General features: G+C 42.6%; 1 protein-coding gene across 20 annotated transcripts in view; it reads left to right on the forward strand.

Annotated features, from left to right (window-relative positions):
• Positions 1 to 25,837, forward strand: part of DNM1 (dynamin 1) — a 135,349-nt gene that overhangs the window by 59,589 nt on the left and 49,923 nt on the right. For 9 of the 20 annotated variants that reach the window (XR_013981703.1, XR_013981704.1, XR_013981705.1 and 6 more), the window contains exons 11-16: positions 10,437 to 10,523; positions 11,324 to 11,394; positions 12,676 to 12,727; positions 14,833 to 14,844; positions 23,374 to 23,487; positions 24,246 to 24,257. Coding sequence is in view for 16 of the 20 variants with exons in the window: in XM_080990868.1 (XP_080846994.1) it covers positions 10,437 to 10,523; positions 11,324 to 11,394; positions 12,676 to 12,727; positions 14,833 to 14,844; positions 23,374 to 23,487; positions 24,246 to 24,257 (348 nt within the window). In the remaining 4 variants the exon portion in view is untranslated. Of the gene's footprint in view, positions 1 to 964; positions 1,104 to 10,436; positions 10,524 to 11,323; positions 11,395 to 12,675; positions 12,728 to 14,832; positions 14,845 to 23,373; positions 23,488 to 24,245; positions 24,258 to 25,837 lie in introns of all 20 variants that reach the window. The other 11 variants (XM_080990875.1, XM_080990879.1, XM_080990872.1 and 8 more) reach the window with 6 other exon arrangements.

Consider the following 25,837-nt stretch of genomic DNA (forward strand, 5'->3'; position numbering starts at 1 on the left):
AGCTTTATAGTACAGAAGCTTTATTATGCAGGTTACAGAATACTATACATGATTCTGAGTTTTAAAAAGTCTAGCAGAGTGCATACACATGTTATGTGGCAACATGCAGGGGTAAATTTTAACATGTTCATCTTCAAGAGAAAAGTCACACATAGTAAAAGCTGCAGAAGAGAGCCTGTAGATCAGGGACAGGGAGTCTGTGATGCCCCATGTATTGAATCTTGATTCCTATCAGCCTCAGCTGGCATGGCCAATGGTCAGGGATTATGCAAGTTGTAGTCCAGCAACATCTGGCAGGCTGCAGGTTCTCCACCGCTGCTGTAGGTCTTCCCTCTGACACATGTGTTAGCGTTTTCAGGGTTACTTCTTCAAGGACCTTAAGCTGCATGTTTGTGATTTTTAGGTGTCCACATAGAAAGCAACCTTGAGGGTGGATGAGAGATGACCCGAGGCCCCAGTGAGACTCTCAGTAGGGAGATGAAGGCTTCATTTTTTCAGGAGTCAGAGAGAGTGGTAGGGTTAGAGAGGAAGGGATCCCTGCATTTACCCATCTGTCCATTTCACTGGCCACACCCTGGCTTGCAGTTTTTCATTCCATCTTTTCTTCCTCCTGTAGAATCCACCTGATGCTTGGCAGCACTTTGGGTCCTTTAGTGACGCTCACTTGGGTTACATTTGCCTAAGGCGGAGATAAACAACATTGTTCCTTCCAGATGCTGCTGGACTTTAGCACCCTTCAGCTCCAGCCAGCTTGACCAATGGTCAGGGGTGGTGGGAGCTGGGAGTCCAGCAACACCTGGATGGTACCACATTGGCTACCCCTGGCCTGTGGAGTGAACCAAAATCTCATTTTTGCCTTGTGTTTTTCTCTTCTCCCTTTCTCTTTCTCTTTCTTTCTTTCTTTCCTCCTCCGTCTGCTTCGCACTCCTTGCTTCTCTCCTTCCCTGCTCCTTTCGCCACGCAGAACGGGTCTCTTCACGCCTGACCTCGCTTTTGAAGCCATAGTGAAAAAGCAGGTGCAGAAACTGAATGAGCCATGTCTGAAGTGTGTGGACATGGTAGTGAGTGAGCTCACGTCCACCATCAGAAAGTGTAGCGAAAAGGTAAAGAACCCGTACGCCCCCAAAGAGAGGGAACCTTGGCACAATGCCACTTTGCACCCAGGCATACCCATCCATCCAGGGACAGAGACACAGGAGCTAATTTCTTGGTACGCCGAGTACAGCGATCCCTGCCAGCAAAAAAGAGGAAAATTCGGGACGTGTGCCAGAGTTTGGCTCTTGGTTTGTTAGTAGGCAATAGGCATTGAGTTCTTTAAAACAGTTGTTGGTTTTTTATTATTATTTAGTGTGTTGATGTGAAGCTTTTCATCACCAAGCGACCTCAAAGCAGTTTACGTAAGAATAAATAAATCATATCACTAAAAATCACAGAACAGAATTAAAGTAATATTGATAACGAGGATTTGCAGGTGGTGGCAAATCCTACAATATGACCATGCCAATTGGCTTCGTACAAAGTCTGGCATGCCACTGGGCCACAGAAGGGTACAATCTCATTGCTTTATATCTGTCCAGTATCTGGAACAAGGTTAGACAACCCGGTGCCTTCCAGATGTTGCTGGACTACAGCTCCCACCATCTCTGATCATTGGCCGTACTGGCTGGAGTTGATGGGAGCTGGAGCAATGAGCATACAAGGTTTATACCCTACTGTTTCCAGTAAAAGGGATAACAGCCTCTCAGTGAAGACCTGATTCAACCTCATTCTTGGTTATATGAGTGAAGGAACTGTGAACAAGCCATTTGCACAGCCAATAATAAGTAACCCCAAGCTGTGTTTGTGATTGCAAACTGGCCCAATCAACACCATAACATCTACCATGACACAGCCATCTACCTGCTTCCTAAGCGCCTAGTAATGCATTTATTTACAAATGGCTACTAACCACGGTGGCTATGCTTTGCCTCAACGGTTACAGGAAACCACGGGATGAGAGAGGGCTCTTGGGTTTGGGTCTTGTTTGCAGGTTTCCCATTCAGGCATCTGGTTGGCCACTTTGAGGACAGTATGCTAAACCAGAGGAATCCCCTTTTGCCTTGTTACGTAATTCCAGATGGTATAATTAAGCAAATTAACCATCTTGCTCTTTCAGACGTTAAAGTGGTGTTGGTGATAGTAGTGTTGTTCTCAAGCTCTTTAGGGGGAAGAAGGGCCCAAATTAATAAATGATCCACTTACAATGTAATATTGTGTCTGCCATCACTCAGCCAACTGCTATAAATTTCTTAAGATAGGAATTCAGAAGTCAGCTGGATAAAAAGGGTGATTGCTTATTAGCAAGCCCTTTCTTGTTTTACTCTCCCTTTGTTTCAGAATAGTCTTGTTGCAACACACACACACACACACACACACACACACACACACACCGGCCCCAATTTCAAACTGTCCCTGATTTGCATGTTGAAAACCTGTTTTATTTGCTTTTCCCCATCTGGAAAGCCAAACTTTTGAGAACAAGGAAGCAGAGAAAGAGATTGTGGATATTTTAAAAAAACAACCAAATAAATAAATAAATAAATAAATTGGGATTGATATTCCAGATCTCTTCCAGACGATGCCATCTCACATCTGCCAGATCAGTGCTGTTTTCCTGAACCTGTGGACTCCATCAGGGGGCACCACATACCTCTTTAAAGAGGCCAGCTTGCCCCTTAGTTGATACATTCATTGATTACAGCTGGATTAGAGTCCTAACAATTCACTCTCCCTGCTCAGGTAAAGTTGCAAGTGCTGTACTAAAAACCACTCCGTTTCTCTCCTGTATTCCAGGACTGGATCCGGCAATCTCAAAGAGATATTCCCAGGTTTGAGAGTAGAAGTAGGAAGAATGCCTGCACACAGCAGTCCAAAATGAGAAATTCAAAAGCAATTTAAGGCTGCAATCCTATACTCCATTATCCTGGGGTTAAGTCCCATTGAATTCAGTGGGACTTACTTCTGACTGGACGTGTGGCTTGCACCATAACAGTCAATTGCGAAAATGTCAGGGCTACATAAGAGGCGACGTTAAATGAATCTTTAGCGTGCATGTATTATTATTTTTAAAAAAAATGCAAATAGCACCCTGAAAATTACTGGGGTTGCATCAAGTGGGTGGGAAAGGGAGATTTAACCCTTTCCTTCTGTGCTGTGCTCCTGAGCAAAATCTCTTCTCTGAAGTGACAGCTTGGGAGAAGAGGGTGCCAAGACAATCAAGCAAAATTTTCTTAGTTCCTGCACCTCTTTTCAAGAGACATTTTATACCCCACTTTCCTTCAGCACTTGAATTCTTGCCCTGCAGCTCCCCCTCTCTTTGTGACTTGTTTTCTCCCACTGAATAAGACAATGCTCCACTTTGGGCTCTTTCCTCTTATTTGTTGGTAGAGGAGTCAGGTCCACCTCTCTTGCTCTCACTGTCACAGACAGTGTCACATGCTTAGCAGATATATCTTGAAAACTCAAATCCCAGAACCCAGAAGGTCCTGGTCCTAGACCTGGATTGAGTGGGAAGGGGGAACTGCTAGAAGAGTTGATGTTTCTGCTTCAGTAGGTGGAATCCTTCCCTCTGAATCAGCTATGAATACAAGACATGCCTTTTGTAATGCTGGCTATTAGTCTTACACAAGCCTCTGCTCAGGGAATTTCTTTGGAGTTCTAAGAGAAATGCTAATCTAGGTGTCTTGAGGCCTACATGTTAGGTGAATTGTGTTTGCTTGTTTGTGTGTGCGTGCGTGCGTGCGTGCGCTCACCGGACCTTCCTGGTTCCGTGAGTGAATTTCTGTTCTGAATATTCCATCTCACCCCCCAGTGTGACTTGATATAGGCCTCAAGGAAAGGCAGACCTGAGTTATAAAACCCCATCCCCGTCCATCAGCGAAAGATCGTTACTAATCATTGCAAATTACACAGGAAATGAATCCATCTGTTTTTCTGAGCGGTCTGTGTGGGTGTGGATGGATGTGTGGGTGCATATAAGTGAGCCACAAGAAAAGATGGAAAAACTTAGCTGGTGCTGAAAAAAGAACGAAAAGCTGGAGGAAGAGGTGAAAGGGTAGGGAAACAAATGATTCCTTTGGTTAGGCCTAGCAGGCCTGGCTCTGACATTTCATTTTACACATGACAAGACTCTTCACAGCCTGAACGCGCTGCTGTTGTTACATCACCTCAACAGGATGGCCACCCCCCCCTTTTTTTTAACGGCTCTGTTCCTCTGCCTTTTCTTGAGAGCCTGACCCTGAGAAATCAAGCAGCTGCCACTTTTCCGACAGGGAGATAGAAAGATGGGAAATTCAGGTTTAAGACAGGAATATTTTCAAGCAAGGGCCACCAGCCCTTCCGTCAGGCAGGGTGAGGGGACCGGGATGTTCAAGGGCAGGGCTGCGCCTGCCACGTAGCGTGGTCTGCAAACCCTCACTCCAAACTGGCCTTTTGCCCCCAGGAACGGTGGATAATGGTGGCCCAGAGCCTGTGTTTAAGTGAGATTCAGCTGCCTGGGCAGCTTCTGTACCAGGGAATGTGCGCGATCTTGCTCCTTCTTTCAGGCAGCAAAATGTCTTAGTCCAGCAAAGACATGGGGCAGGGGTTTGACACAATTTGCATTGATGGGCAAAATTACCTACCGTATTTTTTGCTCTATAAGACTCACTTTTCATCTCCTAAAAAGTAAGGGGAAATGTGTGTGTGTCTTATGGAGCGAATGCAGGCTGCGCAGCTATCCCGGAAGCCAGAACAGCAAGAGGGATTGCTGCTTTCACGGTGCAGCGATCCCTCTTGCTGTTCTGGCTTCCGAGATTCAGAATATTTTTTTTCTTGTTTTCCTCCTCCAAAAATTAGGTGCGTCTTGTGGTCTGGTGCGTCTTATAGAGCAAAAAATACGGTAATTCACACTTTACAGAACATTGTGTGAGCTGAAATGCAATGAAGTTATCCACCAAGTAAGATGCAAAAAGTGCATATAGTAAGGTAAATAAACATGCATAAAAATCAATACAATAGGTGTGATCCACACTTACTTTTGCCCCACTCTTTCCAGGCACAAGTCTGCACTTCAAAACACTGTGTCTGAGTGCTCTTTAAAGCTGAAGCACAACAAACAGCCATTTGGGTTTTCCATGGATTGCTCCAGTTTGGTGCTAAAGAGCAGGTTTTCATGTTGAAAGCTCCAGGGCAACAAAGCTTTCAGACATGAAGCTTTAAAACATGGACTGTGCCTGGAAAGCTGGAGAAAGGATGTGTGTGGATAAATGAGCCCCTAGCTAAAGTAGTGTACAATAATGCTTACACAAATGTACACATTAGGAGACATTTGCACTATAATGCTTATGAATTCTCACACAGACTTGATTTTTTATATATAAACTAATGTGTATCATAGAATCATAGTTGGAATAGAGTTAGGGTCATCTGGTCTAACCCCCTGAATTGCAGGAATCCTGGCCATAGCCGTCACTGGGTGGACAATGACAATGTGAAAATGTGGAGAATTGGGAAAATGAGAAACTGAAATTAGCAGATTCACTCATCCCTAGTCTGGCCCTGCCAGGCCTACCTGAAGACATCAAGGGTTGAAACTGGAGCTGTCAGCAGGCTGAACAAATGTTATACCAATGAGCTATAGTGCTTTTCACCTGTTTATTTTCTGTGTTGAGCCAGGCTGTTGTTAAAAGTGCAGGGGCTCTTCCCCAGAAGGTGGCCACCAACCTTCCACTTGCAAAGTAGTAATTAATAGCTCTAGGCCAGGCCTAGGATAACCATTTCAGCAGGTTGTACCAGCCCATATGTAGCTTTATAAGAAACATGGCAGCTAGGACCTGAGCGAGGCAGCCGTCAGAACAGTAGAGGAAGAAGCGAGGGCAGAGGGAGGTGAGAGGAAGAAGCAGAGACTTGATTGGAGATGTGGTCTGAGGTTGTCCACTGCGAGTTCCATAGCATGGAAGCAAGTTCCTAAGTTAGGGAGACACCTGTAGATGCAGCTGTCATGTTCTGGAATAAAGGACACGATGGTGAAAGTCCAGGAGAAGGAAATGCGCACTTGGCAAATATTTGAGAACCAATTTCCAAGCCAGCCCCCTTTCTTAGGTTTCACCTGCTCTCCTGTTCAGGATCATGGCATTTCTGGGTGCTTCGTCGTGCTACTGCCTCCCCACCTTGCCCCTTTGCATCCTGACGCATGATCCCTTGTGGGCGTGGTGTCCCGTGGTGTGCCTGTGGCCTGCTCTTCCCCTGCATCGCTTGACCCCATGCATGCGCTAGGTGTGGTGTTTCCCCCGCATGAGTTCTGGTGAACATGGCTATGACAGTTTTCCTTTCCTTCTGCTTTGTTTGAAAATTTTATCAAATAGTCAAAAGTTTTGAATAAACTGAGAGCATTTCACAGATTGGAGTAGTTTGTTTTGTGTCACCAAGATGGTTATTGCTTTTCTATTTTTCCAACAACAAAAAAGCTGAGAAAGATTTTCCAATTTCCTGGGGTTTTTTTCTGGCATGGTGCCTTCTGTCTTAACCAGCAAGAAGTAAGGATGTTTCTCCCTCTGTCTGAAGCAGGTTTGGGGACACCCTATTCCCATCAGCCCTGGTCAACGTGGTCAGTCAAAAGGGATGATAAAAGCACAGCAACACCTAGAGTTGTTACTGTGTGCATTTCTGGTCGCCTCACCTCAAAAAGGAGATTGTAGAGTTGGAGAAGGTTCGGAAAACGGCAACGATAAAGGGGATGGATGGCTCTCCTATAAAGAAAGGTTGAAGCATTATGAGATTTTTAGTTTAGAGAGACTGCAAGTAAGAAGTGACATGACAGAAGTTCATTATGTATAGCATGAAGAAAGTGCAAAGAGAAATGGTTTTCTCCCACTCTCATAACACTAGAACTCATGGATATTCAACAAAGTTGGAGCGCTCTTGTGTTTGAATCTTCCATGTAGGTTTCCCAGAGGCATCTGGTTGGCCCCTTGAGGACAGGATGCTAGACTGGGTGGACCATTGTCCTGATCCAGCAGGCTCTTATGCCCTTATGGAGGGCTGCAGCTTGCCGTTTCCTGATCTAAAGCAATAAGCAGCTAAATATTCAGACAATCCAGTCTTGGGAATGTCAAATGTTGCAGTTGTGGCTGCCCTTAAAAATGATTTCAGTTAGAAGATTCACAATGGAATATGCTTTATATACGCTGTCCAGTCCTTGTCTGACTGCTTTACAGCTTCCTATGCACATTTTCTCAGAAGTCTCATTATTTGTTTTTTCTTTTTTATAAATATGTTTTATTGAGTTTTACGGAACATATTTCAATTTAAACATATTGTTCGCCTTCACATTTAGGATTCTCAGAATCCCCAGACTTCCCACTGCCCTTCTCTGGTTTTCAATGTCAATCCCTTTTTCTTTCAGCTTATCCATTTTTTATCTAATTTGTCAACAATATTATTACCTTTTTCTGTTGTGTTTCGTACATTACAAGTATTACTCTAATCCTGCCAAAGTTTTTAGTTGTTTACAGTGTTCTCTTAAATAAATTATGTATTTTTCCCATTCTTTCTTAAACTTCTACTCATCCTGGTCTCTCATTCTCCCCATCAATTTTACCATTTCAGCATAGTCCATCATCTTCATTAGCCATTCTTCTCTGGTTGGAACCTTATCTTCTTTCCAACTCTGGGCCAGTAATATTCTTGCTACTGTTGTCACATACATAAATAGTCTTTTCTGCTCTTTCAGAATCTCTGTACCTAAAATGCCTAACAAAAAAGCCTCTGTTTTCCCCACAAAAGTTATTTCAAACATTTTCTTCAATTCATTATATATCATTTCCCAGAATGCTTTAGTTATATTGCACCACATATGTAGAACGTGCCTTCTTTTTCTTTACATTTCCAACATACATTAGAAGCAGTTCTATACATTTTAGCTAATTTTACTGGTGTTAAATACCACCTATACATCATTTTCATACAGTTTTCCTTCAACGACAGCACGCTGTGAATTTTAGCTCTTCCTTCCATAATTTCCCCCAAAACAGAAGTTGGATATTATGCCCAATATCTTGTGCCCATTTTATCATTACCTATTTTATTTCTTCGTGTTTTGTGTGGTATTCTGGTAACAGTTTATACATTCTAGATAATAACTTCTCATTGTTTCCCAATAATTCCTTTTCAAACTTTGAAAATTCTGTACTAAATCCTTTTTTCTCGTCTACTTTAAACATATCATTTACATATCTCATTCTTTTCAATGGGGCTTACTTCCAGGTAAGTGTGCACAGGACTGTAACCATTTCATGTTCAATTATAATCTTGCCTATCAGCTTCAATTTAAGTAAGCAATGAGATGTTCGGTTCATAATTTCTTTCCTTAGTATTTGCCTTTATATTTGCAATGTAATACAACGTGCTTCTGGAACCAAAAATATGGATTGCTTAACAATGTAACCAAATTCTTTCCAATGAGTCCAGATTTTATTGTTTCACAGAAAACAGTAACACAACTTGTAAAGAAGACCAAAATGCTTCAGTACAGAGAAGCAATATTAGCCCATGCTGTTCAGTTTTCTGATACCCAGTATTCTCAATGCATCCATTTTTGCTATGTACCAGGCCATGCAAAATTAGCTATAATTGCCACTCCTAATTTCAACTTCACAGTTACCATTGTCAAGGAGGCATATCTGCTATTTTAATTTCAGCCAAAGTGGCATAGCATGTTTCTGCATACTGTATTTATAGTCTATCCTGTGTTCCAAAATTTCAAAGCAGTTTGAAAAGATGCATATGGCAAAACACAGTCCTTATTAATCCTAATTAAGCTCATGAATTATTTAAATTATTAATCATTAAACTAAAACAAGAGGGGCTATAAAATGTCTTTAAAAAAAATACTTGTCAAAATGGAAAAATTATTCTGATACACCACACATCTTATATTACCCTTGGTATAAATATCCATGTTTTGACATGTGCACAGGTGCTTCGGGCCTTATTGTGAGCAAAAGTATTTCTTATGATTTTAGCAGCTTAGATGCTGTTTCCCTCTCCAAGAATCTACCCAGATTAGGTGCAGCTCTTTAGGTCTCTGTCTCCAAAAGAACTATGCAAAAACTATTTCCAGTGCTAGGCTTTAGTAATGATAAGGGAGAGTGTCTTCGGCATGTGCATAATACCTGTATCTCACCACTGGCAATCACAACTAGCCATTCCTCTCCATACACTTGCACTCAGAGTGTAAAACAGCTTGCACCAACCTACTGCATATCTTCCAACATTCCCGAGAAGAAAACTGAGATGATGTCTTTTGATGCCACATTCTGTGCAAGTCAGGTGACTCGTGCAGGACTGCACACCAAAACACCACTGCTTATCAGGGTTGGAGAAGGACAACGGAAAGAGAGAGCAGAATAAACGTATTTCGAGATGCAGGCTACATATCCATGCCTCCGTCTCTTGTGGTGGCTTTACTAATTCCATGGGTGTCCCAGCAGAACTGGGGCTGTTGAACGGAATGCTACTGCTGTCCAGATGTATTGGGCTACAATTCCCATTAGTCCCAGCCAGCACATCTGAAGTCCAAACATCTGGAAGATTCTGGGTTAAGGATGGTTGGTATAGACAGCTACAGGTCAATAGTGTATAACTTCCAGGTAGTCTTCAATCCTGGTGGCTTTAATTTAGGAATTAACTGAGTGGTCCAGGTTAATGATTACTGTACTGACTAAATTGTACCAACCACTGCTTGTAGCATCCTGAGATGAGGTCAGGCATCAGATGCCATTTCTTAAGATTTTGTATCTTCATACTTAGTTTCCGCAGAGAATCTACTATGTGCTTTACACAGTAGGGCAGGGGTAACCAATGTGGTAACCTCTGGATGTTGTTGGACTGAAACACTGGTCATCCCTGATATTGGCCCTGCTGGTTGGGGCTGTTGGGAGGTGGAGGGTGCCATTTTGGCTACACCTGGAGAGCACCATGTTGGCTACCCCTGCAGGAGGTTGACTCTTGGCCATGTAGCCCAGATTCCCAACATCCCTCAAATAAAATGAATTCAGATCTGGAGGCCAAAAGAATAATCTAAGAAGACACATTGACAGATGGCTGTTCTGCTAAACGTTTCCTGCTGGTGAGAATAGGGGGATTTAGTTCCAGCAAAGCTGCCTCTCAAACATATCAAACCAGACCAAGATGCTGACTAAGATGTAAAGAAGAGCAAATGTTGTATCATGGCTGGAACTTGGAAAATCTCTCCGCTACTTTTCTTTTCTATACCTCCCCTCTTCCACCCCATCCCAACTACCAGATCTTCTGATGAGGACTGAACAGTGGTGGTAGCAGCAGTAATTTCCTGGCCTCTTTCCACCCTATATTTCCCCATATGCACATGTTCTTCCCCCCCTTCTCTTCCTGTGCAGCTCAGCCAATACCCACACCTACGGGAGGAAATGGAACGAATTGTTACAACCCACATCCGCGACCGAGAGAGCAGAACCAAAGATCAGGTGTGTGTGGAGGGGGTTCTCATTTCACACACACACACAAACACACACACACACACAACCAGCCTCGAGCACAGATGGGAATCTGCCATAGGCTAAGACCTTGAAAGGGCCCCCTTCTCTCCCCCACCCACTCTCACAAACAGGTCTGCTCCTCTTCTTCAGTGTCACAAACTGTTTTTTCACCCACTTAATACTGGTGATGCTGAGAAAGACAACCAGAGGATGTCACTGCCTGCCCACCTCTCTGCCTCTCAAACAAGGAGGTGGCAGGAGTGGTGAGGAAGAGCAATAGCCGGTGGTGCTCTGCAAAGCCTGGGGCTGATGGGATAGAAAGGTGTTCAGTAAGTGTCTAAAAATTGAGGCAGAAGGTGCCCGCTAGGTCTCTATTGGCAGAGCATTCCACAATCCTGGGCTGGTGCCACTAAAGGCTGGGTTTCTTGTTGTCAAATGAGACTCGCCAATCTGGGGAACGACCAGCAATGCTACTGCAGATGATCTCAGTGATGGAGCTGGGATAGAAGGGTTCAGGCAGTCCCTGAAGTACCAGTACCTAAGTTGTTCAGGGCTTTAGTAAATACAAGGACCTTGAACCTGGCTTGGTGGGTAGTCAGTGAAGATGCTCTAACAAGGGTGTCACATGTTGTCATCCAAATACCCCCGTCAATACTTTGCACCGGCTGGAGCTTCCGAACCAGGCCCACGTGGTTCCAAGGGCAGCCCCACGTGGAGCACATTGCAGTAATCCAGCAAGTAACTGGCTTCACCTTTTTCATTCCTCTCTTCTTATCTTCTCTCCCCAGGTCATGCTCCTGATAGATATTGAACTAGCCTACATGAACACAAACCATGAAGATTTTATTGGATTTGCCAAGTAAGTACCAGCAATGAGGAGATGACGTGGTTGTTTTTTTTCCTGGAGGAGTAGCAGTTGTGTTCATCAGTTGCAGCAAAAAGGATAAAAGAATATTGTGGTACCTTAAAGACTAAAAGGTTCTGGGCAGACTGTGTTGTCCCACTTTCGTTCTGCTGTCGTGCAAGAGGGCCACCCCTACAGATGGCAATCATACAATGACAGAACTAATAAAGCAGAAGGATGTGTGGACAATCCAGACTAAATCCATCACTAATGCACTATTTTTGCATCAGTGACATGTTGTACAATTAGCCCTGCAAGAAAACAAGATTCTGGAGGGACCTTTAATTATGGTTTTTATCTTCTGCATTGCATTTCCCACAAGTTTTTCTGCCATCCCATGAGCGCTTAAACAACTTTAAGGTGCCACAAGACTTGGGCTCATCTACACTTCCATTTGCCTTCTGCTTTCCCCTGGGGAAACCCATGGTTTAGGGCTGAATCAGAATGAAAGGCAAGCAGGTTTCCTGCTAATTGCTGTTTGTTCTGATTTAGAATCAAAGAGCAGGTTTTTCAAGGGGAAGTGGCAGGACAAAGGCAAAACCACTCAAAACCATGCCAAGAAACCACAGATCATGTGTAAAACTGTTCATACCCATGCTTTCTAGGCACAGGAAGTGAGGATGAGCCCTTGTTCATGTTTTTCTAGAACTCCATACAATATTCTACCAGGTTTTGTTCTTTGTGGTGAGCTGGGTGATGTATTTTGCCTGTAGTTTTACCAATGTAATTCCCATCTTTTTCTGCTCCTTTGCACGTTTGGTAAAAAGTGACAGTCTCATCTGCACAAGACACCTGGGATGTGTAAATATATCCTTTCTTCCATTATTATTTTTAGAAGTCCCATGAAATAGCAGTTATAATACTGCACAGCACTTTATATCCTAAATTTCACAAGCAGAGAACCTTGTGTGCTGAGAATTAGTAGCAGTTACCCACTTAAGAAAGAGCGTTGCAATATCTGAGTTCTCTTATTGTTGGCAATGAGAACTTCTTTCCTGGGAATAATACCTACAGTGCGTATGTGTGTGTTGGGGGGGTATTTTCATCAGGATCACAGGAGTTGGGAGGAGGGGATAAAAATTAAACTTCCCCTCTCCAGAGAGAGCAATTCAGGCTAAGCGTGGATTTCAAGCATAGGCCAATAAATCTGGATTCACATGAGCCATCCCAAGAGAGTCAAAACTGGAAAAGAAAAGAAAAACGTCTTCAGCCTTTTTTTATATATTTCTCATGCAGTGCTCAGCAAAGGAGTAGCCAGATGAGCAAGAAGAAAACAGCTGGGAATCAGGTAAGCCCCTTTCGTGGCTATCTTGGGCCACATTTTAAAGCCTTGAGATGGATGTTCACTTTGCTTTGCAGGAGGCAATGGAAGTTTCATTAACACATCTTGGAAGGCAGGAGGAACCAAAATGTCAACTCATCGAACCCATTTCACTGAAGCAAAATATTCCATACCCAGGGTGGTAGGGGGGTCCTGGAGGGTAATCTTCATTAGAGCTTTAATATTCATTAGTAATCAGATAAAGCTTTAATTGTATTGTTGCCTGCTAGCTCCACTGGTTGGCCCGAAATAAGTTTCTTGAATTAATCGTTGGATACACACTTCCTAATGGTTTTTGGTTTTTTTAAAGAAAACAACCTACTTTTGTTACAGTCTTATACCTCACTGGTAGTTGTATACTTGTCTCTGCATGGTGTATGGAGGGATAACCTCGTGGATGGTGATAGTGGCAGTAATAATAATAATAATAATAATAATGGTAATTGATAGGATCCAAACAAAGTTAGGCTTTAATTCTTTCCACCCACCTGGGAATAAGTATTACTGAAATGAGTAGGACTGAATTTTGCCATTACTATCTTTTCAGATTGACTTCAATGTGGCCAAAGAGCATAATAGTAATAGTAATAATAGAATAACCGTTGTGCTCATTGTGGTTTTGGTTTTTATTACTGAATTTCTAAAGTTGCTCTGCACTTTACAAAAATTAAGAACAGCATGGTCCTTTCTCACAGGCTTAGAGTTGTAGCCAAATACAACTATTTTGTAGAGTTGATCCATTTAAATTAATGGACCTAAGCTAGGCTGCATTCACATGACAGTTTATTCCATTTCCATGACTTTTCTCTAACTGTTAAGTTCTGCATTAATACTTGAGCTTACACATGACTCAAAAGCCACTTCTGGAACAAAAGCCGAATTTAGTACAAATTTAGTGCTCATTTCCATATTATTTGATTCCAGAAAATAATCCTTTTGCAAATAATATGGAACTGAGTGTTAAACATGCACTGTATTCCATTATAGTTCCACTATATTACACTAGTTTTGGAAGTGGATTTTACATGTTGTGAAAGTTCAAATGTAATGTGGAACAGTTGAGAAACGTTATTGAAATTGAATAAACAGCCACGTGAACATAGCCTATGTCATGTCTCTCAGTTCCAGTGGGTCTTCTCTGCGTACATTTAGCATTGTATACAACCTTTATTATCGAAAGAATTACGTGAGAACAAAATATCCAAAGCTGAAAAGGTTGCATTTTTAAGGAAACATCTGGGGTGTTATTCAATCTTCTAAAGTTCTTACGAGTTCGGAAATTTTCAGGCCCCGTTTGGGTGGGGTAAAGAACTTCCTACACCGCAGCCCCTGTGTCACCATGGGACAAAACCACAGCTGTCAACATTTCCCTTTTTTAAAGGGAAATTCCCTTATTCCGAATAGGATTCCTCACAAGAAAAGGGAAAAGTTGACAGCTATGGACAAAACATCCATTTACGGCGTGTTTAAAACACAGAATTGTTTCCCCCTATCGCTGAAGGATCAACCCTGTGATCAGGGGTTCCGCTTTCTGCTGGAAGAATCTTTAGCACACAGTTGCCAGATTACAATTCTTGCTGTTCTTTAAAGGAAGCCGTGACAGTTAAAGTGGTATAAAATAAATATAAATGTGTAGCATGAATGTAACCTCAGACCTACCACTAGGTGGACTTAGGCCCAAGGCCCTTTCTGAAAATGCTACTTCTTCACTGCTTCTCAGGCAAGGCCAGCCACTTTATACCACCCAAGTGGGAGAGGAGGAGGCCCTGTTCAGTCTGTTTCACTTTTAGGTGCTTTAAAACCAAAACAAAACTCCCCTCCCCCTTTTACCTAAGCAGATTTTGTTTTGTGATGTGGTCTTTTTGCTGTTTTTGCAACTAGAGTGCTAATTTAGCAAAAGGTTCTAGTGATAAATGTTTGGTTTTGTTATATATTTATATTTTCCCCCTCCCCCTTTATTTTTGGAGCCTAGTTTCTTCCTCCTCCTCCCGCTTTCTTGAGTAATGATTTCTCCTTTCTTTGCTCCCGTCTTTGCTGCTGCTGCTGTTGTTGCTATGGCCCTCTTTTTGCAGGATGAGATCCTGGTGAGTAAAAAAGGCCACTCAATGTGCAGTGCTAACAAGTACTAATTTAGGTGCATCTGGGGAAAAGCTGGGATGCCTCCGTTGGATGCAGACGGGGCAGGGAGACAAAGTACAGTAAAACCCTAATACTATGTCCGGCAGAACAGAAAACGAGGGAGCAAAAGTCACTAGTTGGTGAACAGAGTGAAAATGGGTATTCATTATTATTATTTATTAGATTTATTCATTAGATTTATATAATGTCCTTCATCAAAAGGCATTTGATACTGTTGACCATGGTATCCTTCTCGACTGTCTAGAGGAGCTGGGAGCACTTTTATACAGTGGTTCCGCTCCTTCCTCCTGGGCCGTGTTCAGAAAGTGGTGGTAGGGGATGAGTGTTCAGACCCCTGGGCTCTCACTTGTGGGGTCCCTCAGGGTTCCATCCTCTCCCCCATGCTTTTTAACATCTACATGAAGCTGCTGGGAGAGATCGTCAGGGGGTTTGGGTTGGGTGTTCATCAGTCTGCGGATGATACCCAGCTCTACCTCTCTTTTAAATCCGAGATCAGTGAGGATGGTTAAGGTCCTGTGTGAGGGTCTAGAGGCGGTTGGTAACAGATTGAGGTTGAATCCTGACAAGACAGAAGTACTGTTTTGGGGGACGGGGTGGGCGGGGGTGGGGAACTCCCTGGTCCTGAATGGGGTAAATGTGCCCCTGAAGGACCAGGTGCGCAGCCTGGGAGTCATTTTGGACTCACAGCTGTCCATGGAGGCGCAGGTCAATTCTGTGTCCAGGGCAGCTGTTTACCAGCTCCATCTGGTACGTAGGCTGAGACCCTATCTGCCCGTGGACTGTCTCGCCATAGTAGTTCATGCTCTGGTTATCTCCCGCTTGGACTACTGCCATGCCCTCTACGTGGGGCTACCTAATCCAGGTACAACTAATCCAGAATTGGGGTACAACTAATCCAGAATGCGGCAGCTAGATTGGTGACTGGGAGTGGTGGCCAAGACCATATAACACCAGTCCTGAAAGACCTACATAGGCTCCCAGTACGCTTCCGAACACAATTCAAAGTTACAGATAGGTAGCCGTGTTGGTCTGCCATAGTCAAAATAAATAAAAAAATTCTTCCAGTAGCACCTTTAAGACCAACTAAGTTAGTTCTTGGTATGAGCTTTCGTGTGCAAGCACACTTCTTCAGATACCTGGTATCTGAAGAAGTGTGCTTGCACACGAAAGCTCATACCAAGAACTAACTTAGTTGGTCTTAAAGGTGCTACTGGAAGAATTTTTTTTTTATTTTGACAATTCAAAGTGTTGGTGTTGACTTTTAAAGCCCTAAACGGCCTCGGCCCAGGACACTGAGGTCCAGCTCCAAGGGCCTTCTGGCAGTTCCCTCCCTGCGAGAAGCGAAGTTACAGGGAACCAGGCAGAGGGCCTTCTCAGTAGTGGCACCAGTGCTCCCCCCCCCCAAAAAAAAATATGTTTAGGGGTACTCTCATTTTCCTACTCATATTGAAATACTGCCCCTCAATGAGGCCAAACTTAGATTCACAAAATGTTTAGGGGCATGCGTACCCCTGTGTTCCCACAGAAAAAAAGCACCTTGTGGAACTCCCTCCCTTCATATGTCAAGGAGATAAAGAACTACACAACTTTTAGATGACGTCTGAAGGCAGCCTTGTATCGGGAGGTTTTTAACACTTGATGTTCTATTATGTTTCTGTATATATTGAAAGCCACCCAGAGTGGCTGAGGCGACCCAGTCAGATTGGTGGAATACAAATAATAAAATTATTATTATAGTAAAAATCTTAGGATGGTTCACAAGATAAAAACATGAGATAAAAGCACAATTAAATAGTTAAAACAGAAAAGCTAAACAATAACTCCCCCTCCCACAAACACATTTAAAAGTCTGTAGAATATTAATCAGCCAAAGGCCTGGTTGTATTTTTTTTTATTTAGAAAAGATTTGCAGGGAGATCTGGAACTAAGAGGTAGAAATCCTGCTCCAAAGGAAATAAAAAGTAATTGAGGTGACTCTGCTTCTTCCATGGCAGATGTGATGGCTGTGGGTTGACCCATGTTTCCTGCAGCAAACAAATACACCATGGACAACATACCTGCATCTTCAAACAGCTTTGAGGACCCCTTCCAGTTTGTAATCCCATAGATGCAAATGCAGGAGTTTGAAACAGCAATGGGTAGACTTCATGCCTGTTTTATTTTTTTAACCCAGGACCCTTAAGGTCCACCACCCATAACTGGATTGCAGACTTGTTGCCCAAGGATCCTTTCCATCCAGTGAGCCATAAATTAGGATAGCCTACATATTAAAATATAGATTTACATCTGAGTGAATACAGATCAGTGATCCTAGCAGCCTTTTTTGGGGGCAGGGGCGCAAAAGAGGATTTTTGCTGTTGCTGTTACAACACAACTGCATGTTAGAAAACCTTACCAATCTCCTGCAGTTCAGTGATTTGCCAGTAGATCCTGATCTGCCTTCTCTCCCCTCTGGCTTAAAGTCACAGGTATGTCACTCACCTGTCAACAGTGTTTGCAGGAGGGAAACCATTATAATGCCATTGTTGCCACAGCAATCATGTCTGCTGCATAATATATGGTGTCACCTTCAGGTCCAAACTACAGAAACACAAGGCTGTTATCAATCATGTCTAACAGGGAGATGGTGTGATTTAAAGCCATAGGGTTTCTAGGCATGGGTTACTGAATTCCCAAGCATTTTTCTCCCACTTGAGCTCACTTCTGGTATCAGGTCATGGGTGCAAGGAAAGTGGACTTCAGGCAGTCATAGAGCCATAGAAGAATAGTCTTGGTTTCCAGACCCTTGATCATCTTGGTCGCCCTCCTCTGCACATTTATTTTATTTATTTTATTTATTACATTTATATACCACTTATACCTTTCAATGATCTCAAGGTGGTGTACATGGTTCTCCTCCTCCCCATTTCATCCTCACAACAACCCTGTGAGGTAGGTTAGGCCCAAGGTCACCCAATGAGTTTCATGGTTGGGTGGGGATTTGAACCCTGGTCTCCCAGCTCCTAGTCCAACACTCTAACCATTATGCAGCACTGATTATCAATATCCTCCTTTAACTGTGGTGCCCAAAACTGGACACAGGACCCCTGGTGGGCTGAAGAAAACTAGTAGATGGGGAAGAGGATTCTGCCTCCCTTACATTTGTACCCCTTTGGGGTTTAAACTAACCCCCCGACACCTGCCTCCTTTATACGTGATTAGCAATAAGGTTCTGTCCAAAATTATAGATTTGCTGCTATCGCATGTAGTCTGCTATTAGGTAGGCCAGAGATATCCTCTGGATTGTTAAGATGCTGTTCCTATAAGGTTGGCTTCTACAACTCAGCCAGCAGTACATACTAGCCACGTCTGGTGGCTCTGTAACCCTCTTTCTGTTGCTGGCTGCCTTGGGCGGAAAAATAAACGTGACAGCTGTCAATCAGATAGCAGGCTGCAATACATGGCTATTGAAGCTGTGTTCAGTCTTAAGTTGCTTAGGTCTGCTATAGGCTGTGCCATGGGGCGGCTGGAGAGATACTTAATTCCGGTTGCAGAATTTGTGTTTTCTGCTTAGAGAATTCCAGAATTATTGTGGCCATTACTTCCTGTAGTTTGGTGGGAAGGACTGTGTCCCATTGTTTCCTGTTCACCTAACTCTTTATATGCACTTGGACGGCAACTGCGTCCTTCGTTCCACAGTTTACATGGCTGGAGAGAGCAATAGTTGGGGCAGCCTGGATGGCTCATTCTGCCTGGAGGAAGGAACCTGCTTCCTAAAGGACTTGCAGTATTAATGCAACAAATGGGAAGCTGGTTTCGCAGTAATGCACTAGGCTGTAAGCACTGAAAATCCAATCGCTGAAGTGCAATATGTGGCTGTGTGAAGGGATTTTAGGCAAAGATGCTAGGCATGCTTGTTTAAAGTCACACCACAAGCTGCAAGTGTAGAGCAGCTCACCACTAAAAGATGCAACCATATTTTAATATAGACTAGCATACAAATACACTGTGTATTTAAAACACCAGTGGAGTTATAAATAGGAAAAAGTAGACTTGCCTGGGAATAAATTCAATTTGAGTGCACATGGCTTGACAATACTTGTTGAAGTGGAGCAGGGAAGAACTGGATGCCTAGATGAACTAGGGCTTCAAATGAATCATGAGTCTGTTCCATCTATTTCAATATTTCCCACTAAGGGATTTTATTTCAACCAGAAATAAGAACCACTGTGACCTGGGTTTGAAATTATTCCAAGGCAACAAAGGAGTCCCTTACATTTTATTAGAACTAAAAGTTAGGGCAGGAAATAGTTTCACATTAAAATGTGGAAAGATGACATCTAGGTCCAAAGATTTGCAAAAGATATGGTGGAATCTTCCTGTGTTGGCCTTAAAGGGAACCAGTACAAACACATGCGTTTTGCTAATACCTTATTCCACATGTAGGTTAAATAGACAATGGAAAAACTGGAAAGATAAATTGTGGTGTTACATTTGATTTGTGCATTGCTAAATTAAAGATTAACTATGAAATATATTTTCATCCAATGACTGTGCAATCCTAAATTATATGTTTTTGGTGTGTGGAATCTGAAGTTGGTTTAACTGCCCATCCAAAGCCCTGCTGAGGTCTCACTGGCAGGGCAGACGTGAGGTCAAAGGATCGCCCTTCAACTCCAATGCCCTTTTTCTTTTGTCAAGGGAAATTCAGACTAGCTTGGGAGCTGCTCTAAATCTCTTCCTGGTTTGGGGGCGTGTTGGCTTTGGGTTCTTTGGATCTGAGCTATTTCCCAGGCCTCCCCGATGTTTCCATGGCAGCAGGAATGGGGGATCCGACATGAGATCTCGCTCTCTGACATCAAAGTCACAGAGATAGCAAAATGAATGAAGATTGAAGAGTTAAGGGAAGGGAGGCAGTGTAAAGCTTTTGAGTTAAGTTGACTATCTTTGTAAACAAATAAACAATCTTTATTTAAATAAGTGATTGTAATGCCGTAATATCTTACACATCTTCATACTGCTTTCCTTCCAGTCAAGTTTACTTTTCTGTAATGTTGCTTCCCTTCATGTGTTAATAATTAGTCTGTTTCTGAGTATAACTGGGGGGGGGGTTAGCTGTAATTAATAAGAAGATTAAAACCAGGAGGCTGTAGTGGGAGCAGAAGTACGTCTCTCCAAGATGAAATAAATAATAAAGAAAGAGGAGTAAGAAGAAAGAAAGTCTAGATAAGAGTGGTATGGTTTGTGCATTCTGGCCCTTCACTCCTACTTTTGCACCAGGAGTCATTGAATCAGGGGGAAATCTTCAATTAACCATAGTTTTCCATTTTATCTGAACCAGAAAACTGTGGCTAATGGCTTCAAAACAAGCCAGGATCTTAAGCCAACATCAAATTATAGCTTCATATGCTATCTTGTTGTTAAGATGAGAGATGATCAAATACAGCCCATGAGTTAAAGAAAGAAAGAATCCGAATATAACCCTCCCCACAAAAAAACCCCTCTTTATTCAGGGCCTTTAGGAGGCACACATGCATACTTGGATGAATTTATTTTGTTTAACAAGTGGAATTTTCTTGGCTTCCAGATTTTTCTTCCATGTGTTTTCAGAGCAGCTATTCTTTATAACAGCTATGATAACCCAGGGACCAGAGTGGCTTCGCCAAAGAAGTTTATCCCACCTCCTTATTCCCTTGCAACCCTTCAAAATTTTAATCCAGGTGTGCTAAAAAGTGTGATGGTTCCATTTTTTGGGGAAAAAAACCTGGTTTGCAGAAGAAATTTGGCGATTAAATGTTCAGGCTGTCTTTGAGTTTTGAGCGCTCATACCTGCACCAAAACTTTATTATAAAGTTTTATCAAGCATTAAGGGGATGAATACAGTGCCTGGTATCCAAGAATACAGAATCTTCAAGAATTACAGAAGCTGGCATGTGGTAATTCATATGTACAAATGCAAATTATAAATAATTACTATAATTTAAATAGAAACAGGATACCTCTTACCATAGTAGAGAAGACACTAGGTGATTTCTGCGCCTGCTCAGTCTGCTGACCAGGTTCTACTAACTAGCCATTGTGGGCAACTTCAAAGTTTCTCTCCCTTTTTATGGTTCCTTTATCTTTAAACCAGACTTGGACTTGACAACCCTCAGATAGAGAATACTTTCAAACAGAGGGCTGCCATCTGACAGCCTTTCAAAATAGAAACCTGTCATTGCAAAGTAGGACACATGGTTACCTTATGAACAGCCCAGTGCACACATCATAGTTAGCTGCAGTTAAAGGTTTACTGTCAATGTGCAAATTGGTTCCTCTTCCTCTTCACTTCTCCTCTAGTGCAATCAGGGACAACAAACCACAAGCCTTTTTGTCCAGGGACTATGATTTGTTTTGCTCAAAGAAACCAAGACCAAACCTTGGCTTTACATCTTGGGGCTTATCCACACTTACTTTTCCTCTATGCTTTCCAGGCAGTCTGTGCTGTAGAACTCCATATCTGAGTGCCCTTTTTTGCTCTAGAGTTTCCCCCATGAAAAGCCACTCTTTAAAGCTGAATCCAGCAACTCACAGAAAATCTGAAAGAGCACCCAGACATGGAGCTTCAAAGCGCAGACCTATGCCTGGAAAAGAGTGGACAAAGGGTGGAGAAGCCCTCGGCTATGTGGTGGGAAACAAGCCACAGTCCTCAGTTGAGACCAAATGTTAATTCAGGGACTATGGCTTATTTCCCCCCCTTGTGCTAGGAGAGGATGGTCATGGCAAACCACTAGCTGTAGCGTTACCACAACTTGCATGAATGTCATAGACTCATGTAACTAGACATGTTGATGGTGGTGTTGCTGTTGCAGAATGAGAGGCAGTAGTTGTGCAATTGTCTTCACAAGAAAGAAAGAAAGAAAAAGAAAGAAAGAAAGAAAGAAAATCAGTCAGTTTAGCAGTTGTGTTCGTCTTTGTAGTACAGTGGTGCTTCGCAAGACGAAAAGAATCCGTTCTGTGAGTCTCTTCGTCTAGCGGTTTTTTCGTCTTGCGAAGCAAGCCCATTGACGGATTAGTGGATTAGCGCTATTAGCGGCTTTTAGCGGCTTATCAGCTTATCGGATAAGCAGATAAGCAGCTTAACGGCTTAGAAAAGGGGGGGGGGAAGGGGAAAAAAACCGCAGGAACTCGCAAGACATTTTCGTCTTGCGAAGCAAGCCCATAGGAGCTTCGTTTTGCGAAGCACCTCCAAAACGGAAAACTCTTTCGTCTAGCGAGTTTTCCGTCTTGCGAGGCATTCGTCTTGCGGGGCACCACTGTACTCCGTTTTCCTCGTGGAACACAGATGGTTCATGCTAAAAGATTTTTCAGACTGTAGTTTGCTGCAGGCTGATTGTTTCTTGGTGTAGTGACAATGCACCTCCCAAGTACAGCACTCTCATTCTCTCTGTCTCTGTCTCTCTCTCACACACAAACACATATTAAATCCAGGATATGAATTCCAGATGCACCTTTGCTTCCAGATACTCACTGTTGTTTTTTAAAATGCTATTAACTCATTTGTTTGTTGACTGCAATCCTCTTTTATTTTGTTTGATCTACTCAATCTTTGCTACGGAGTGGGGTCTAAACATGGTTGTGTGTACTGCATATTTAAAAAAAAACCTGTGCCAAAGCAACACAGGTACCATGCAAAGATAAGCTGAACTCTTCAGCCTGTATGGCATATGTCAGGGGATGCCAATTTCTGCATACTTAATTCGTGTAAAGGAGAGTGGCATGTGGTCCCGAAACCACATTTGATGATCACAGGAAATGCTGATATAACTCTTGAGATTTTGCTCGATATTGCCAACACATTTTCAAATCTATTTTGGTAGTCATATGAGGCAGAAATTTACTTTGTCAAAATGAAAACTGAGTTGTGAGGTTGGGGGTTCCCTGCACTTGCACTGAATTACAGAGTACACAGAGCCCTGTTTATCCCCACCATCAAGAATGGAAAAACTGGGGCTCCCAGATGTCTGTTGTTCTTGAGATGTTCCTCTTATTTTATTCTGGAACACCATAGCCCTTGATTCTGGTCTTTTGTAATGTCTTTTTAATACTCACCTTGCAACCCAATAAGACTTCCCCTTCCAAGTCTTGCTGAATGGTGTGTACCTTCCTGACTTCAGACTTGGACCTCTTACTATGATTTGTTTTCTGATGTCTGGCAAAGGCATCAGAGGTTTTGATGTTCTTCACTGCAGCCCTATAGATCTCTGCCCTAGAGCCTTCCTCATGTGTTCTTGGCAGAGGATATATGAGCCTTCTTGGTCTGGCTCTTTCTCCTGTTTTTAAGCAGGTCTCAGTTTGCTGGCGTAGGTTCATCCTCCATAGAGGATATCCAAGCAGCTGTTGGACCGGCCCTGCTGTTTGATATGCTGCTGTGTTTGTGTGTGTAATGCCATTCTCTTCTTATCCACTGAGTCAGCTGCTGGCATGCGTAACAATGATACGTTTTTATAACACAGGTGATCCGCAAGGGCTGGCTCACCATCAACAACATTGGCATCATGAAGGGTGGCTCCAAAGAGTACTGGTTCGTCCTGACGGCTGAGAACCTCTCATGGTACAAGGACGATGAGGTAAGGACTCTCTGTTGGTGTTTTCTGTTCCTTCTGAATTGCCATCAAGGGGACTTATGCTGGTTAATTGTTAAGTTGTACTGTATTTTGTATTTTTAAGAAATACATTTTATTGTCAAGTGGAGTTGGTTTTTACTGGATATTGTAAGCAGCTTTGCGGAGGAAGTTCCTCAAAAAGAGGGGTTACACATTTTAAAATAAAGAATCTTGACGGCTCATTGGATCCACTTTTGGAGTCCACAAAATTCAGCAGCACCACCATATACTGTTGTAGCTTATCAGACACTTCAGGTCTTATGAACTTACGCTGGGTTCTCCCCCTTCCATTTCACCCCAAATCAGTCTGTGGGTCAGTTGTGATAATCTTGAACTCACTACTTTGACATTACATGGTGAAGTCAATTTCTGCTTGAATGTACAGTGTTGTGGGCTGGTTGTGTGAATTGCCATGCCTCTGAACTTCCTCTCTCTAACCTACTTCTGGAAGTGCTGTGAGGAGTTACCAACTTGGAATTGGAAGTTGTGTTAAAATAGTTATGTGACATGCTCAGCACACAGTAAAGTGAACTAACCGACTTCAGCACAACAGGAATGAGTTGAAAAGGGAGGTGTCAATCATGTCAGGATAGGTGGAAGAATCCACTGGCACCTAAAATTATTGGGTCTGGCAACTGCATTTTTGAAGAGGGCAGCATTATCTCACTCTCACTAGTGTGCTCACATCTTCATCTCTCCCTTCCTTTAAACTTGACTTCTAGACATTCTTGCGGGTAAGTTTTGAAAACATTTTTGCATTATACGTACGCTGTTGTTGTTTTTTAAAAAATGTTTATTGCCATTTCTGAATTATTTAAAAAATAGGGTCAAATTCCTAATTGCCCTAGGGGGTGCTTAGCAGGCCCATTTTAAAATTGTCAGAGGTAACCCTCCTCAGAATTCATCGTTGGGCAAAAGGTTCATTGTGCAATTGGGAAAGCAGGGTCTTCCTTTTCGGAATGCTTTCCCCTCTGGTAGTGACTTTTATCTCATTTTGGCACCAGCTTAAAACCTATTTATTTACCCAGGCACTTGTGGGGTTCTATTTTTCCCCAGTCCATGGGAGAGAGATGTTCCGTAGCTTTAGAGCAGCTTTATGATTGTATGTTAACTGTAATATATTTAACCTATTTCAGTTGTTTTGTGAATTGTGCTATTTTCACTTGTTTAAGTTTTATGTTATTGCATCCCCTCAGTAGATGATCAGAGGGCTAGATTTTTTATTTTATTTTTAATAAGGGTAATATAAATAAAATACAGATATATTTGCACACACATGGGAGAGAGGGAGGGAGGGAAATTCAGCCACAAATGGACTATGCAATGGTTTGAAGTAGCTAGTGCATCTCATGATTTCAAAATGTATAGCGAGTCTTTAGTGAGCAAGAGAGAAAAGTATTGTTTTGAATGAGCAATAATGTCTGCTTCTGCAAGGCAAATTCCCTAGCCAAATCCTGTCTAATAAATCAGATTGGAATGTGTAGAAAATAAATCAGACTCTAACAAGGATTTCCTCTGTCCAGCTTATGTATGGAGGTTTGGGGGTTTGAAATCAGACTGAGGGTTCCTTTTACTACAAAGGTTTCGTTTTACTATAAATCGATCAAATAGCAGCCCTTCAAATAGGTTACCTACCTACTTGAGTCTCTCATCTGTCAGGATCTGGGCATCAGAGTTCAAGGAAATGCCACCCAACCAATCAGGAAGGGGTTTGAGGGCAGCTGAAAGGGTGGTAATGGCAGTTTTAGGGAGAAAAGAAGATAAAGGCTGGGAGATATGTTGATGGTTCTATAGTAAGGATGGGGGAGAAACTAGATTTGGTTTGCATTTTAAGGCTCCCTAATCTGCACTTTATGAGAACTAAAACACAGCCATCCAAGATTTGCACTTTCCTGAACTTCTCCAGCCAAGTAACAGGCACAGAAATGTGCATACCCCAACAAAGTAGGCCTTTAAGAGAGAGTGGCATACAAATGTATGATTATAGAGATTGTTTGTTTGTTTGTTTGTTTGCAGAAAATGTGCATATTCAGCAAGCATGTACAGTTGCAATCGAAATTATTCAACTTCCATGGCAAATCAGGTTTATTATCAAAATTTACAGGGATTCCATTCAAGGGGTTGAATAATAGTGAGACTGGAGAAGCCAGTATAAGTTGCAATTTCAGCTGAATTCGGGGGAACCACTTGAAGCACCTGTTGTGTTGAGCTATTTCAACAGCTTTTCTTTGATTTGCTCATTGCAAACAACTGAAAGTCTGTAAATTTCACCCGGTAAAACTGCTGTTGATCTTTAACATGGTGCAATGCTCTT

Source organism: Podarcis pityusensis (assembly GCF_964106645.2).
Source record: "Podarcis pityusensis genome assembly, chromosome: Z".
NCBI classification, from domain to species: Eukaryota; Metazoa; Chordata; class Lepidosauria; order Squamata; family Lacertidae; genus Podarcis; species Podarcis pityusensis.